At 39.2% G+C, this 16,117-nt stretch overlaps 1 protein-coding gene across 1 annotated transcript; it reads left to right on the top strand.

Moving 5' to 3' along the window:
- Window positions 1–635: 635 nt before the first annotated feature.
- Window positions 636–13,086, top strand: LOC139709970 (replication factor C subunit 5-like). The gene is made up of 10 exons (XM_071621918.1): window positions 636–753; window positions 3,199–3,263; window positions 5,244–5,380; window positions 6,054–6,207; window positions 7,324–7,483; window positions 8,446–8,527; window positions 9,392–9,521; window positions 10,240–10,317; window positions 11,580–11,634; window positions 12,990–13,086. Exons 1-10 carry the CDS (start codon window positions 719–721, stop codon window positions 13,084–13,086), a joined length of 993 nt encoding a protein of 330 aa, XP_071478019.1. The 5' UTR covers window positions 636–718.
- Window positions 13,087–16,117: the final 3,031 nt, after the last annotated feature.

The following is a 16,117-nucleotide window of genomic DNA, read 5'->3' as shown; positions in this document are numbered from 1 at the left end:
TGCTGCATTCACTCAACCCCGTATGTCTATGAAGGTGAACTTGTCCTTTAAGTTTATCGACTGATAAACTTTATCGGCGATAAACTCAGTTTTAGGAATTATTGAGCAAATGGCTTGCCATACTCTTATCCTCCTTGTTCTGAAAAGCAATTTATTTGAGCGCGCGCTCTTGCTCTTTATGGAAAGATGCATTGCGAATCAGAGGCACTCATAGAGATGTGTAGAACATACATATTTCGTTCGAGATGATTTAATTCACAAAATCCATACATCAACATAAATTTCATAATTTTTTGATATTTCATTCCTTCAAATCTATTTTGATATTACTTAGGATGTACTTTAAATACAACAAGAAGCTACAACATTTTATATAGTTACCCCTCTTTAAAAATGGCTTCATCCGTCATACTAAAGATTCGCGCGAAGTTCATACCATGTGTATTTGTTCATACCATGTGTATGTGTACATCCCGCAGCCCGTATCTCGCTGTGAGCTGTCCGCAGACTCAACCATACCCACCACTCTCGGCCCGGTACTGTACCCCTGCCTCACCGGGTAGCGTACGTACATTGTACATACCACCAGTTTCTGATCCTTGCCGATCCTAGCGCCTTGCCCTTGCTCTGCTTTCCGAAGGTTGACATCCGACGTTATTTCAAGTGACAAGTGGGATACTATTTTTGCGAGAAAGAGCAGGGCGATCAGTACAATAAAATGAGTAGGGATAACGCCAACAAAAATCTTCCCTGGTAAGTTGAAGGCAGCTGTAATTGATGTATCGGTAATTGGGGATGTTTATCGTAATTATGTTGACAAACGAACGTGGTATCTATTTTTAACTAACACTATAAACAGCGGGAACCGAGCATGGGACTAGGGCACTTTGTTGTTCTACACATACTATTTATATACTAGAAGATGATGACTTGCGGGGGAGGGAACATACCGAATGTTCCACCCGAAGGGTTTGAAATGCTACTGAGGGACTTATAGCCTCCCGAAATTGCATTTCAAACCCTGAGGGTGGAATGTTTGGTACCGTAACGTGTACATGTTCCCGGATTCCCAACAACAAAAGTCATAGTCATCTGTTAGATCTATATTATATGCCTGGGACCCTGGGTTCAAATAGATAATGTAAAAGTGGAAATTTTTGCGGTGTTGACATTTTCGCGCATTTCGCGCAACCAGAAACTAGCACGAAAATAAAAGCATGCGAATATTTTTGCTTGCCATGTGTTCGTGTGTGTGTGCGTGATGTCTTGATTCTGCGGAATTGAAAACACGCGAAACTCTTCTCACCCGGCCAAGCGCGAAAAATAAGTTGCGCGAAAATATCCAATTTTACAGTACCCAAGCCATGTTTGCAATGTCAACCACCACTGCACCAGCACAACGCACTCGATTGCTCGCGCAGGGCCAAAATTCACTTTTACAGGTCCTTCATAGAGCTTCAAATCACAGTTTCGTACGCATTTACAATAATCGGTCATCTGTTTTTTCAAATTGTATGGAATAGGCAAATTTATCCTATCGATTGCGTGAAAAATATGATCAATCGATTGGTATCGTTTGTCATTTGTTATGTGAAAATGTTTTCCCATAGGAGAACATTACAAAAATGTTCTGCCCATGGGCGAACATAACCAATGTGCCCCCATCACGTGACTGTGTTTAGCCAATCACTAACCGGTATTTGACTAACCCATTTAATAATTACTAGTAATATAATATGGACTGGCCTTGAGGGGATATGACATTTATTGCCTGAACTAGAATTGTATTGCCCGAGTCGAAGACGAGGGCAATACAATTCTAGTGAGGGCAATTAATGTCGTATCCCCCGAAAGTAGACGGTCCATATCATTGTTATGACCCATTTCAGTCATCTTGAGCAGTAAATTAAATCATTACAATTTAAACTTTGTACAGCTACTTCCCAAATCACTGTAATTTTCCACTCGACACGAGGTAGAGCTCTTACTGCACCACATTGCGCGCTACATCCCCTTGATGTAGCGGGCAATGAAGTGAAGTAAGAGCTCTAGCTAGCGCCGAGTGGAAAATTATTGCCGTGAATTGGGAAGTTGCTAGCTCACGATACGCGGCATGTGTATAACAGCGAACTCACACAGGCGCCGGGATTGTCCTCTATTTTTACGTGTTAATCTATGGGAATTTGCTCTCTGTCTCGAACTCAGGTATGTGGCGAGCGTAGAAACAGCCAGCTCACACAGTAACAGCGATCGTCCTTTAGTTTTACGTGTTAACTTATGGGAATTTGCCCTTTGTCGCAAAACCAGTCCGCAAGAAATTTACTGTCATCAACAGCAAATTTTCCTGACTGGGAGCTCAAGTGCCCGGATACTTTATTCCCCTCGGCGTTTGCCAAAAAGGGGAATATGAGAAATTTACCCCTCTTCTCCCTGCTGGCGCGCAATCCCGCGCGTATTACGAGGGGAATACAATTTCGTAGAACCACAGCTCAGATGCCTGGTACGGGTAATAATACTCTATGTAGCCCGACCAGACCCCGTGAAATACAGCGACTGGGCTGTGCATAGATCTACTGTATATCTAGTTAAATTCTATGAATCATGAGGCAGCATGATTCTACACTAGTGCCTTGCTGCCCTGTAGGCAGCAACGTAGGTTTACTTTAATATCAGATAGACCTCTAGGCTCTAGCTCTAGTAAGACCATTGTCCGCAATAATGAAGACCTAGGTATCAAATAGTAAGGACCTTTCACGTCATCTTTGTCGGAAATCTGGATGAAAGACTACTTTCTTTTTTTCTTTTTTCTTTTACATGGCCTCTGCATGTAGGATGAGAGTACATTTTCAGCTTCTTGTATTTCCAGGGCTTTCTCAGACTCGGCCAAACTTGGGAGCTTCAATGATATAGACCTCTATTTATTAACATCACAACAGAGACTAATTTTTGTCTTATGTTTGTGTAAGTCACTGTTTTTTTTTTTTTTTTTTTTAATTCTAGGAAGAAACATTATCAAATTGGAACTTCTGGGTTGATCTCTGGTTTGTGGTAGAAAATCTGAAGTAGCATCAGGGTTATAAGTAATACTAGTTATAAGCTACCAAAATGTTTAATGCCAATTTGCCAACTTCCTTTAACCCCTGTGTGTAAGGCAAGCAACAGTGCAACATTAACTATATTTCCTTCTTGTTTTCAAAGGGTTGAGAAATACCGACCAAATTCTCTAGATGACCTCATCTCTCACAGAGAGATCATCACAACAAGTAAGTAAGAAATTGATGTATTTCTGGTTTTGTAGAGGTGGAAATATGCTTCAGTTCTTTCAGGCATCGCAAAGATGACAACATTCCAGTTTGTGAATGTGAATTCCAGTTTGTGAAATGTGCTGCTAATGAAATGTAAGTTAAAAAGGAGCAAAGAAAATGGGATTCCATCGAGATTTGAACCTGGGACCTCCGGATTGCTCGATCCGTGCTCTTATCGTCTGAGCTATGGAAAGCCCCTGTACAGTGTTCTTCCCAGAAACATGTTAATTATCAGTGCTCTTGTGATTAGAAGCTTCATACATAAACCTGACATATACCCTGAGGATGGAAATCATCTTGGTGATGAATGGGATCACCAAAGTGGTGCACTTTTGAATATATGAACATGTAATAGATGCAAGCAAAGGGAAACTGATGAGAAACTAATATTTAGAACATTTTCTTTGCTCATTTTTATGGTGGTGCCGGAGGCATTATGTTTTCGGGTTGTCCGTCCGTCCGTACGTACGTACGTACGTCCGTCCGTCCGTACGTACGTCCGTACGTCCGTCCGCTTTCGTTCACGCGATAACTTGAGTAATATTTACTGGAATTTTACCAAACTTGGTCCAAGTATGAAGTATGATGGGGCAATTATTTGATTAGATTTTGGGTGAAATCGGCTAAAGGTCAAAGGTCAAGGTCAAATCATGAAATTGTATCCGTTTACGCGATAACTCAAGACTGGATGGAGCAAATTTCACCAAACTTTGTTGGAGGATGATGTATGATGGGACAATTACTTGATTAGTTTTTCAGTGAAATCGGACAGAGGTCAAAGGTCAAAGATCAAGGTCAAATCCTAAAATTTATCTGTTTACGTGATAACTCAAAACTGGATGAAGCAGCTTTCACCAAACTTGGTCCAAGGATGATGTATGATGGGACAATTAGTTGAGTAGATTTTAGTGACATTGTCCAGAGGTCAAAGGTCAAAAGGTCAAGGTAAAATGCTACAAATTTTGCAATTTCCCCCATATCTATGCAATGCCCGAAGGTATTTTCTTGAAACTTGGTGTGGACATGTACTACTGCGTAAAGATTCTCCAGAGAGAGTTTCATGTCATAAGGTCAAAGGTCAAAAGGTCAAAGGTTTGGTGAAAATGTTACAATTTCACTTTTCTCGCAAATGGTTCAATGTATCTTCATGGAACTTGGTACATACGCATGTACTGACTGGAAGGGATTATCTAGGGAATTTAGGGGTCATGGGTCAATAGTCAGGGGGTCAAAGGTCAAGGTCAACTCCTCAATATTTTACTATTTCCCTCATATACTAGTATATATATGCAATGCTTGCATTATTATTTTTAAAATTCAATATACAATATGTACATGTATTACCTAATGGAGATTCTCTTGGAAATTTCCTGCCAGAAGGTCAAAGGTCAAAGGTTAAGGGTCAAGGCAAGGTTTAAATGCAAAAAAAAAATCTATTTTGCACTGTTATTACACTCTTTCTTCATACCTTTAAAATTACTCAATGCATAAACTTATAAAAGGGTCAGTCAGAAGTTAAGTAAAAATCCTCAATTCCCCAAATACATGTGTACCTGAACTCTTTCATAGACAATTATAGCAAACCTAGTTCAAGAAAACTGTCACCACACATTGTGCAGACATTGTACTATACACCTATTGGGAGAATCATGCATTATGGCGGAGGCATCAGTCGCCATAGCGACATTTCTAGTTTATTTATATTATATATCCTTCAGATCAGTTTTCCACTGTTTGCATTTAAAACTACTGAAATTTGCAAGGTTTTTTCCCAGTTTGAAAAAAATATGAGCTGTATGGTCCTGCATGCTTTATTAGGGAGTCGTCCATCTAACTACAAAAGAAATTCAATTCATTTTCCACCTGGTTTTTCACCCTGGCCTCTAAAGGGCAAGCTTTCATTTGGTTTCTCTCACCTTCTTCTTTTTTTTTTTTCAGTCCAGAGGTTCATCAAGGAGGACCGCTTGCCGCATCTCTTATTCTATGGACCACCGGGGACCGGAAAGACCTCCACTATCTTGGCTGTGGCTAAGCAGCTGTATTTGCCCAAGGAGTTCAACTCAATGGTTCTTGAGGTATGTAGCAACCACACAGTAACTCTGTGCTTATAACCACACTAAATTCACAGGGCCTGACAGTGGTGGCCGGGGGCCACTAAAAATTGATGTCGCCCACCAAATTTAAAAAGAAAAATTTTTTTGGTGGCCCAATTGGGCACTTAAAATTTGAAATGGATTGTTGTATTTCCTTTTATTTGGGACCATTAAAATTTCAGATATAAAGATTTTAGACCAGAGAAAAAAAGTTAGTGTTGAGCCCTGCGCCCTGCAAGTCGGTGTGTTTCTTTACACTGCTTCAAGAGTTTTTCAACTAAGCTGTATTGCATACCACAGACAAACATTTGCAAAGCTATTTATACTTTGAGATTTGCACTGACAAAAATATGCATGTAAATACGCAGTTCAACATCTACCAGGTGTTTTCAAAATTAATTTGTGGCATCATTCAATTTTGCAGTAACAGTATGGTGATGACTTAACAGAAATAGAATTCCATAACAATTTCTGCTTGAAATTTATCAGTTGGATTGTCATCTGACAGTTACTGTTGTCTGCAGTCCAGGTATTGAGGCAGCATTATGATTTACTGTGGATTCATGACTTTGTTGTAAATGAATCATTTTGGAAATGTGTTGCCAAGATGTCGATTGTCCATCTCATCATTCCAACAATCTGATGCCATGTACAGCTGAATGCATCGGATGACAGGGGTATCGGCATCGTGCGAGGCACCATTCTCAACTTTGCCAGCACCAGGACCATCTTCCGGTCCGGCTTCAAGCTCGTCATCCTGGACGAGGCGGATGCGATGACCCACGATGCTCAGAATGCTCTCCGGAGAGGTCTGTTGGGATTTTCCTGGAAATTGGTCTCCTTAGAGTGCAATGCCCCTTCATGTCAGAGTGAACTTTGATGATTAGACTAATATCAAATAAACTGTTCCCATTTAAAGGGGATGGCTAGTAACTGATCAGTGGGAATCAGTGGGAATGCTGGGGGATGATTGTTCCCATCCTTGTGGGATTCATTTAAGAGTACATGTTGTGTGAAATTTATTTGCTTCAGAATGGTCTCATATTCAAGTACTGTGCAGTTTAATGTTTCCAGGTTAGCATGCCTGTACAGGGTCGGGGCAATCGTTAACAGCCCGTTAACTCTGTCTGTTTGATTTTACCCCAGTTGTTGAAGTTGACTTGAACTGTGAGTGATGCTGCATTTTTTTCATACACACAGAAAGACAAGAATAATGCTGAAAGACAAAAAAAACCCAGCTTTTTCTTCCCTGAATATGACCACAATGTTAATATTCTAGAAATTAACCACTTCAACCTAATGTTTGAAAGTTTATTTTGTTCATGCAAGTCCCCCAGTCTCAAATGTGGAACTTCTCACTGTATTGAAGAATTGCTGAAACTTAAGACAGGAAATACAGTATATGCCGTGGGTTGCATCATTGATGCAAAGGAAACAGAATTGCCTTCAACAAAGTTCTTTATTGTAAAGAAACATCTCAATGAAATGTCAAACAAAATAAGCCAAATAAAAATGTCAGTATCCTGCTTTCAGCTAATTTTCATATCTGCAGAACTGTCAACCTCTGCAAACCTTCAAGACATTCTGATGTGCAGTGAACAGTATATCTTTGAAGGCAAAATTAATATTTTGGTTTAAACAGGAAAAAATTGTGCAAGAAATGCATACTAGATAGATAAAAAAAAACATACTTATATTGTAAAACATACTTCTCAGTAGATATGTACCTGATATTACTCAGTTAGTGTTGAAATGTGCTAATCCTTTTTTCGATTCAGTGTTAATCCTGCAGTGATTAAAGATAGAGATCTTCCCTCATCGACCAGTCATAGCAGTGAACAAATATTATTTTATTCATTTATTCATCTGTTTAAGAAGCATTAACTTTTTTTTTCTTCTTTCTCAAAACTGTTTTCCTTCTGCAGTCATTGAGAAGTTCACAGAGAACACCAGGTTCTGCTTCATCTGCAACTATCTGTCCAAGATCATCCCTGCCCTGCAGTCTCGCTGCACTCGCTTCAGGTTCGGCCCGCTGGACAACCAGCAGATAATCCCAAGGCTGGAGTATGTCGTCAGGGAAGAAGGGTAAGAGACTTGGGGGGGGGGGGGGGGTTGCTGGCTATGATTACAGGACTAACATCCACCTTACCCCCTTTGTAGTCTTCAATATCCAACTTAAGATCTCTCTGGAATCACATGACATGGTCGGGCAGCAGTATGTAATTCCTTCATCATGAACATAGAGTATTTTCATATACTGTAAAACGAGGAATGTTTGCGTGCATTTTAATTTCGCGGATTTCGCGAGCGCGAAGATTCGCGAAATAAAAATGCACACAAAAGTTCTTTTCTACACTATATGCATTGAATGCCAGTGGCAGTATGCGAAAATTTTATGCTGCAAAAAAGGCCGTCGGCTCCAATTCGCGAAAAATTCATGCCGCAAATATATCATGTTTTACAGTACTGTATAAGCTGTTATTTTCGCGAGGGTTTAATTTTCGTGAATCAGAGTTGGATAGCAAATTCAAATGTCTCGATGTGCTTGGGTGATAGCGCATTTACGTTAGCGTCGGCATCAATTCCCGAAAACAACATCTCACGAAAATGTCTATGACCTCCTCATTCGCGAAAATAACAGCGTATACAGTAGCTCTGTGTACCATTTGGTACTGGTGAGAAATTAATGTACACATATTTTGTTTACTCTATGTTGCACAAGATCTATTGATACTCATGATAAAAGCTAATAACAGAGACAATTTTCTTTAGTACACTGCTTTATGAGTTACCTTATAGTGAAGTTGGCTTAGATGACACTGATAAATGTAGCGATGGAAAGTCAGTATGTCTGATAGTTTTTGTCAAAACAATAACATGACAGGCTCTTCAGTGTCATTTTTATATATATATATATATATTTTTTTTTTTTTTTTTTTTTTAGCCAATATGACATCAAAATGAGGCTGTGGTATTTCTAGTAGGGTTTACAAAAAGTTTCTACATCCAGTGTTGATGCAGTTTTCTGTGTCATCATCATTCTACAGCATTGATATGACGGAAGATGGGAAGAAGGCTCTCATTACACTGGCCAAGGGAGACATGAGGCGTGTCATCAACATTCTCCAGGTTAGTGTTTTCAGGGCATTTGATTGATTGACTGATTGATCTTCATGTTCCCCCACCCCCCCCCCCCCCCCAAAAAAAAAGAAAAAAAAAAAGAAGAGAGAAAAAAAGACAAAATGTATGTTAAGAATATTGTCGCTGAGGTGACAAAACCTTGTGTCTCAGATTTTGATGAAAATCTCTTCTTTCTTTAATTAAATGTCAGATAATCAGTTACGTGATGTCCTGTCGAAATCCTAGCTGTCTTACCCCCAAAATGAAGCCTAAATCCCATTTTTTAAGTGCTTGGCGATGTTTTTCTACCGTCGTGAACATTTGACATTTTTTTAGATACAAGGCTTTGTCCCCCAACAGTGATGTCATTCTTATGGTGTTTTGCATTAGTGTTTGCATTTGTGTTGTTATTGTGCCTGTTGTTGGTCAGGTAGCTCGTATGATGGCCGTATTTTCTAGTTACACTAGGGATTTGATGAACCACAGACAGTTGTAACCCACCCCTTACCTGCATAGGTTGCCATTTGTCCTGCCACGATGTCTTAGCCTCATCTAATTTGAAAATGTGTTTGTGAGGGATATAGCTGTTTCAGAGCATTCAAAATGAGAAAATTCACAACTTTCATTGGTGTTTTGGGTAGGTTTTTTTGTTTGTTTTTTGTGTGTTATGTTTTAATGAAATGCTCATTGTGCAGAGTGTCCCTCTGGTGTTTCTCAATTTCAGGCAATTTGAACATGGATTGATGTTTCGCCTATATTACTGACTGGTTAGGTAAATGGGATATATGCATGTAGTAAATCCTGTGGCAGTTTCATGTGTGATTAATGATAACGCTGTTCTCTCACTGTCTGCACACGCTGTGAAATGTCCAGAGCACAGCAATGGCATACGAGAATGTGAATGAGGAGAATGTGTACACGTGCACTGGCCACCCTCTGAGGTCAGACATCGAGAGTATCGTAGACTGGATGCTAAACAAAGACTTCACCACTGCCTTCAACAGTATCCTTTTCTCAGTCTGTCGACGTCTAAATATCATAAGTTGATGGAAGACCGCATAATTCTAGCAAATGATAGTTTTGGAGGGTTTTCCACAGACAATGAGAGGAGTGTTACAGGCGACTCCTGTTTTAAAGAAGTCCTTGCGACCAGCAGTTATCTTTTGCTTTATTCAAATTTTGTTATAACCAGACAGTGATGTATGTTGAAAGATAAATAGATGACAGTTTTTGAGAAGATCATACCAGTAGTTTGTAGGAATCATGGTGGTTCCAGATCATGCAAAATTAGTTAATTTTCATGGCAGCTGATTGACAAATTGCCCTACATCAACGTAAATAAGGCCTGAATTTATCAGTGTTTTAGTAGAAGCCATGACAAAAGATATCATGGGCATACATGCTTGAGCATGATTCGAACTTACGACCTCCTGATCACTGGACAGGCATTTTATCTGCTAGACCACTGAGCTTCCACCCAACAGCCTGAGCTGGCTCTAATCCTTCAAGCATGCACGAAGGTTCAGATCCTGCTCATGTATATATGCCCATGATTTCTTTTGTCATGGCTACAACTAAAACACTGTTCAATTCAGTGCTTATTTACGTCGATGTAGGGCAATTTGTCAATCAGTTGCAATGAAGACAACTTAGTGCAAGAATTTCATCAATTTGAATAGTTAATTTACATTTTGCAGATTCCCTAACTCTTTCTTTCTCAGACATCAACCACCTGAAGACAATCAAGGGTCTGGCATTACAAGATATCCTGCTGGAAGTCCACACCTACGTCCACAGAAGTGAGTCTGGAAGGTTATAGAGAGTATGCTGTATACTGTAAAACAAGGAATGTTCGCGTGCATTTTAATTTCGCAAGAGCCAAGATTCGTGAAATTAAAATGCACATGAAAGTTCTTGTCTACACTATGCGCATTGAATGTCACAAACAACTTGCAAAAATTTCATGCCGCAAAAAAGGTTGTCGGCTCCAATTCACGAAAATATTGTTATACAGTACGCCATATATTTCACAAGATTTTTGTCTTCGTGAAGTTGCTGATTCGGGTGCCGTTTGTGAAGTCAACAACATAATATTATCAACTCTGATCGCGACATGAACGTGACGTGCACGCATACATTTATCTGTTCACTATTGTACTCCACGATCGCGATCGCGAATGTAACAACTCCGAAATTGTTGGGAAGTACCGATTTGCCAAAAATTAGACTCGCTATATATATGGCGTATTCAGTAATGAGTGTGAAGTAGGAGCACCGTGGTACAGCGGATAAGACTCTGAATCCTAACATAGGAGGTCATTGATTCAAATCCCAACTTGAATATACATCCATAGACAGTTTTGTCTCGCCCACTCACGTTCCTCTGGATGCATGTACAAAAAACAGTTACCTAGCGATGATGATGACAAGGCACCCCTAAGAGAACAGTGATTGGCTCTGGGTAGGTGAGACTATTTTATGAGAAGTGGTTATTTGAGGTGAAGGAGGTTTCATGGGTGGGTACTCCAGTACGTTTCAACTGAGATAGGGAAAACTCATTGCATACAAGCAATGGAAATGCCCTCTGTGCCACACTGATGCCATGGTACGCTCCTAGAAACCTTGTGCCTATAATACATATCAATGCCAGTTTCCTGTTTATTATTATTATTTTTTTTTTTGTACAGAGTTGAGTAGTGGTTTCTCACTCTTTTTCTTAAGGACATTTCATATATTTTCCTTGTTTATTCTATGAATTTGTTGGACTGAGTAAGTGAAGTGGAATGGAAATTTGAAAAAAAAATAAAGTTTTTACTGAGTGAATAGACATTGTGTAGATGGAATATGTATGGTTTCTCATCAGAGAAAAGACGCATGAATATTACACGTTATATGTTTGACAACATAAGCCAGCTTTCCGTTAGAACTCTGACCAGTTAATTTTCCCTCTACTGACTTTGCCTCTAAGATGCAACATTTCTGAACTGTAACATTTTATCAAGTAATGGAAAAGAATCAAATATATTAGATTTACCCCATTTTCTCATCTCTTTGTCTTCAGTTGAATTCCCCCAGAATGTCAGGATCTACCTTCTCGACAAGATGTCCGACGCTGAGTAAGTACCATGATGCCCACGTGTAGGTCCGAAAGCATGGTTGTCGTGGAGAGTTAAAGGGAACCCAAACCCAAAGAGAATTGTGGATTGAGTGAAAGCAGCAATATTAGTAGAACACATCAGTGAAAATGTAAAGAAAATTCCACAAAAATTCAACTTTTCTAGCATTACAAAAAAGCACTTGACTAACCGCTTTCAGAAATCAAGGGGAATAATTGCTACCCTTAACATACGTCAGTATCAAGTTGATGGAATGTGTAATTTTCATGAAAAAATGACTTTTTGTGGAATTTTCTTTCTATTTTCTTTATATTGTTGTCCACTCATATGTCATAACCTCTATTAGTCTCCTCCTCCAGCGGTTCCAACATAAAAACTGTAAAAATTCATAACTTTTGCATCGATTATCCGACTTTCCTCAAACTTTCACTGATATGTTCTACTGTTAATGTTGCTGCTTTCACTCAATCCACAGTGCTCTTTGGGTTTGGATTCCCTTTAAAGTTTTGCGGCCATCCATCTCTCATTTCATCTGTCTGTTTGTTTCTAGACCTCTGTTTGCCATGACCACAATAATTATTTAATGATAGTGGTAGAATTAATCACCTTAAACTTTGTATAAGTGGACTGACTTGGGTAAAGTGATTATGTGTTCTAGTTTGACAGATCAAATGGCAAAAGTCACAATGTCATAGTCATCATTTGCATCTCAGCAACTGTTTCCTGGTTGTGAGAGGGAAATTGTGTTTTGTGGAACATTAATATTGCATGATCTATTTTTTTTTTGCTGCATTAAGAAAATTGAATGGTGACTCCAAAACTTGTTCAGATAAGTTAAAGTAATACAGGATATGTGTGTGACTTATCACCCATGAATCTCATTTTGAGTACTGTGAAACCAGAAATTTTCGCAGGCATGAAACTTTCCTGAATTTTGCAAAGGAGCCAGGATCTGAAAAGTAAAATGCACACAAAAGGTTTCACCTACACAATCAGCATTGAATGTTTGAGGCAATTCGGTAAATGTCATGCTGCAAAAAAGGCCGTTGACTCCAGTTTGTGGAAGTGTCGTGCTGCGAATATTTCTGTTTTAACAGTAACAATCCTCAGAGAAAGCAATGCTTTGGTGAAAAAAGAAACATTTTAATTGCCTGAAGATATGCATTGATTTTACTCTCTGATCTAAGCATACAAGGCTAGTGTGACTTATGAGAAAAATATCTCCAATTTGTATTCTCTTGCTGTGAATTATGTGATTTGGTTATTTGATCACTGATGACATGTGTTAAAAGTGAGACATTCTCCTCTGCGCGCCATTCACTTCTGTTTGCTGCTCTGCTCTCTCCCGTGCACAGGTATCGACTGGCTGCGGGGACCAGCGAAAAACTGCAGCTGGGTTCCCTGGTGGCAGCATTCCAGGTAGCGAGGGAGATGGTGGCAGCGCAGGCCTAACTTGACTGAATGAGATTATCAAGAGCTCAGCGTTTGTACGATGGGCACGCCTTTCCAGAGGCATGAAAGGGATGGATCTAGGGGACTGACACCTTTTCATCATGGACATTAAACATTTAGTTCACCTGGCTACATTTACTGATGAGATTATTTGGACTGAAATCTCGACCCCATGATGGAACTCTGGTTGAGACGCTGATGAGGATTCAAGCAAAATTTACCCTCCTCATACCCTCCTCATATCACTGGGAGTTCCATGAAAATATTGATGAATTTGTTCCTGCTCGCCCCCCCCCCCCCCCCCCCCCCCCCCCAACCCCAAAGTGATGAAGTGCACACTGCTGCACTGTCATTGCTTTTCAGGTTGGCACACACTCACATGCACAGAAAAAAAGGAAAGAAAAAAGAAATGAGCTCATTCTTGTCTTCACATTTGCGATCTTCAGTGGGTACCAAAGCAGTTCAACTGCAAATGTGATTGCTGATGAGTAGCAAAAGTCCTTTTGTTGAGTCACCATAAGCAAAGCAGATAAACAGTGTTGATCTGAAAGGGTCTAGATCTACCCCATGCTTCTCAGCTAATGGGCTGCAAAGGTCTCGCAGGTGAACCAAAAATAAAATAAAATGAAAGATTCTGTGATCTAACTCAAGCTCGCAACTTATTTGTAAGAGCCAAAGTGGGCCTTGGGTTAGAAATAGTTGGGAAGTGCAGGTTAGATTATAATTAGTGTTTTGTTGTTTTTTCCCCTGTGATTATGATTTCATCTGTCCCTGAGTCTGAAGGTGTGGTATACTTTCAGGAAACACTTTATGACAGTGCTGTACATTTATGTAGTAAATAGTGGGAAAAAAAAAAAAGATTTCAGTCAAAAATTATGGTAAGACCAAAATATTGACCTATTTTGACATTTGTCATTGCTTGTCACAAATGCCTGTATCCCTGTTTGTGTGTGTTGCAGTATACAAAATCTGCTGAAGATTGTGTAGAATCGTTCAGCTTTTGCTGGTCCAACAAAGGTAAAGACAATTTAGGAGCTTTCAGGATGAAATTTAGACCATCTATTTTCAAGTACTCCCTGAGTGTCAACATTTTATTGTGGCTTTATGAACATTCTGTGTAACTATTTTTGTAAGCACGCACTGAAACTTTACCATTCTGTGCGGATTTGTACAAATTGTTTTCAGCAGAATTTCTTTGTGGGAACTGCAATTTTGAGATTTGTAAAAGGGAATATCAGTATTCTAAAATATTCAAGTGCCTGATCAATTGTAGCTTTGATCTGCATAACAGACAGAAGGGTCACATTAAAGTTTGATGTAGAACAAAGGAATGTTTTTTCAGTGTGGCAAAAATTCTGTCAGAATAATACAAATGTAATTTTAACATGCATTGCTGAGGAAAGAATGCAAGTTATGACACAGCAAAGAACATATGTTTCTCAAATATTTTTCAACTGTAGAAACAAAAAGTGAATCCTTGGTTTTGTAAATGTCACAATGATTTCCAAATCAACACAATCATGAAGTTTTCATTATTTGACTGTTCTCTTTGATTTAATTGACACCAATTCATTTACTCATTGTGTGCTGATAAATTAAGGTTTGTGAAATAACCAAGAAGCAGTTGTCATAATAGGGAAAAAATGAATGAAAGAGATTCTAGAACATGAACAAATTAATTCCTTGTAGTATATCTATAATCACTCCAAAGAGTTACGTGTTCTTGTTCCTGGGAAACATTTTCTTTTTCTTACCCCCTTTCATTCCTGCATAACACACTTCACAAAACAACTATTATTTGCCTAAAATTTCTGAAATCTGGTCTTTTCCTATAGCATAAATGTTGTATCATTGATATGGCCAGTGCTGTTGAAAGCAAATTTTATGATATGCTACATGTAGTTCTGAGAAGACAAATTAATCACAGTTTTATATAGAATATATTTATGCCCAACTTGGTAACCATTGTTGCAGTCCATTTGTGTTGGTAAACATTGTCCTGTCATGTCCGTAATACTGACAATGCCATATATTTTATGGTTTTTTTATTTTTTTGAATCTGGTAGTCCACTGATATTCTAAAGCAGTGTTAGAGCGCTCAAAAGCAAACCAAACAGTATCTTACCATACTGTGCCAAATCGGGAGCATTCAAGTGCTCCGTGGAAATAGCAGAGATTCGAACTCTCCCGCTTTCGATGGGAAATCTCCCGCCGAAAGCCCATTTTTGCAAAATCTCCCGTTCTCCCGTTTGAGATTTAATTTCCCCCGTCCTGGCTCTGTGTCTTCCATTGGAAAGGATTTCTTACTTTTTGCCATTATATGTTGAAAAATAAGCCTTAGATAGCACGAGAGAGCATCTAGAACCCTAGAGCCCTTAAGCGGGCCCTGGACCCCTGCCGCAAGGAACTTAGCGCTTCACGCTCGAGATGTGCGCTTTGCGCACATCAACTTGGAGTCTCCCGTTTGCTAGGGGTTTCAGGCGGGAGAATTTCCAGATCAGAAGGTGCTTCCCAGCTTGGCGTTGGAGTCTCTGAGGTAGTATCTCATGATTTATTTCTGGATTCAAGTCAGAGGGGCTGCACCTTTGTGTCGCAACAGGGTCATTCACCTCATGGGGGTATTTCCTCTGTTCTGTAGTTCTCGATCGCAAATTAAGCCTTTTATAAAATTATGTTACTAGTTGTAACTCGCAAAATGTTTTGCCCCAAAATATATTGTGTATTCAACAGCTTTAAAAATTTTGTGGATTTATGTTTCTGTCAGTAAGGCTGCTGAAAAAAAAACATTACAAAATCAATGTTTCGACTTGTTGTCACGTTCTCTTTTGATACACAGGAGATACAACAAAAAAAAGTACTGTACATAGTTCAGTAAATATGTAAAATAAAGCATTAAAAGACAAAGAAAGGAAGTGTGAGGCATTATGGCATTCTTTGTAAAGTCTTAATCTGTGTTTGTTCTACCAAGATGTGCAGTGTCAATGGAATTTAAGAAATGTCTGGAGTGAAAGACTGTGGAGATAAGAGAGAG

This window comes from Diadema antillarum, unplaced genomic scaffold (genome assembly GCF_040938485.1).
Source record: "Diadema antillarum isolate AM-2024a unplaced genomic scaffold, OU_Dant_1.0 seq00001484_RagTag, whole genome shotgun sequence".
NCBI lineage: Eukaryota > Metazoa > Echinodermata > Echinoidea > Diadematoida > Diadematidae > Diadema > Diadema antillarum.
This window is presented reverse-complemented; position numbering and strand designations above follow the sequence as displayed.

Excerpts from the sequence above, each read along its gene's own strand:
- LOC139709970 (XM_071621918.1), top strand. The coding sequence starts at position 719 with ATGAGTAGGGATAACGCCAACAAAAATCTTCCCTG. Across the intron at positions 754-3,198 it reads GCCAACAAAAATCTTCCCTG|GGTTGAGAAATACCGACCAA; the intron begins GTAAGTTGAAGG and ends TTGTTTTCAAAG. Across the intron at positions 3,264-5,243 it reads CAGAGAGATCATCACAACAA|TCCAGAGGTTCATCAAGGAG; the intron begins GTAAGTAAGAAA and ends TTTTTTTTTCAG.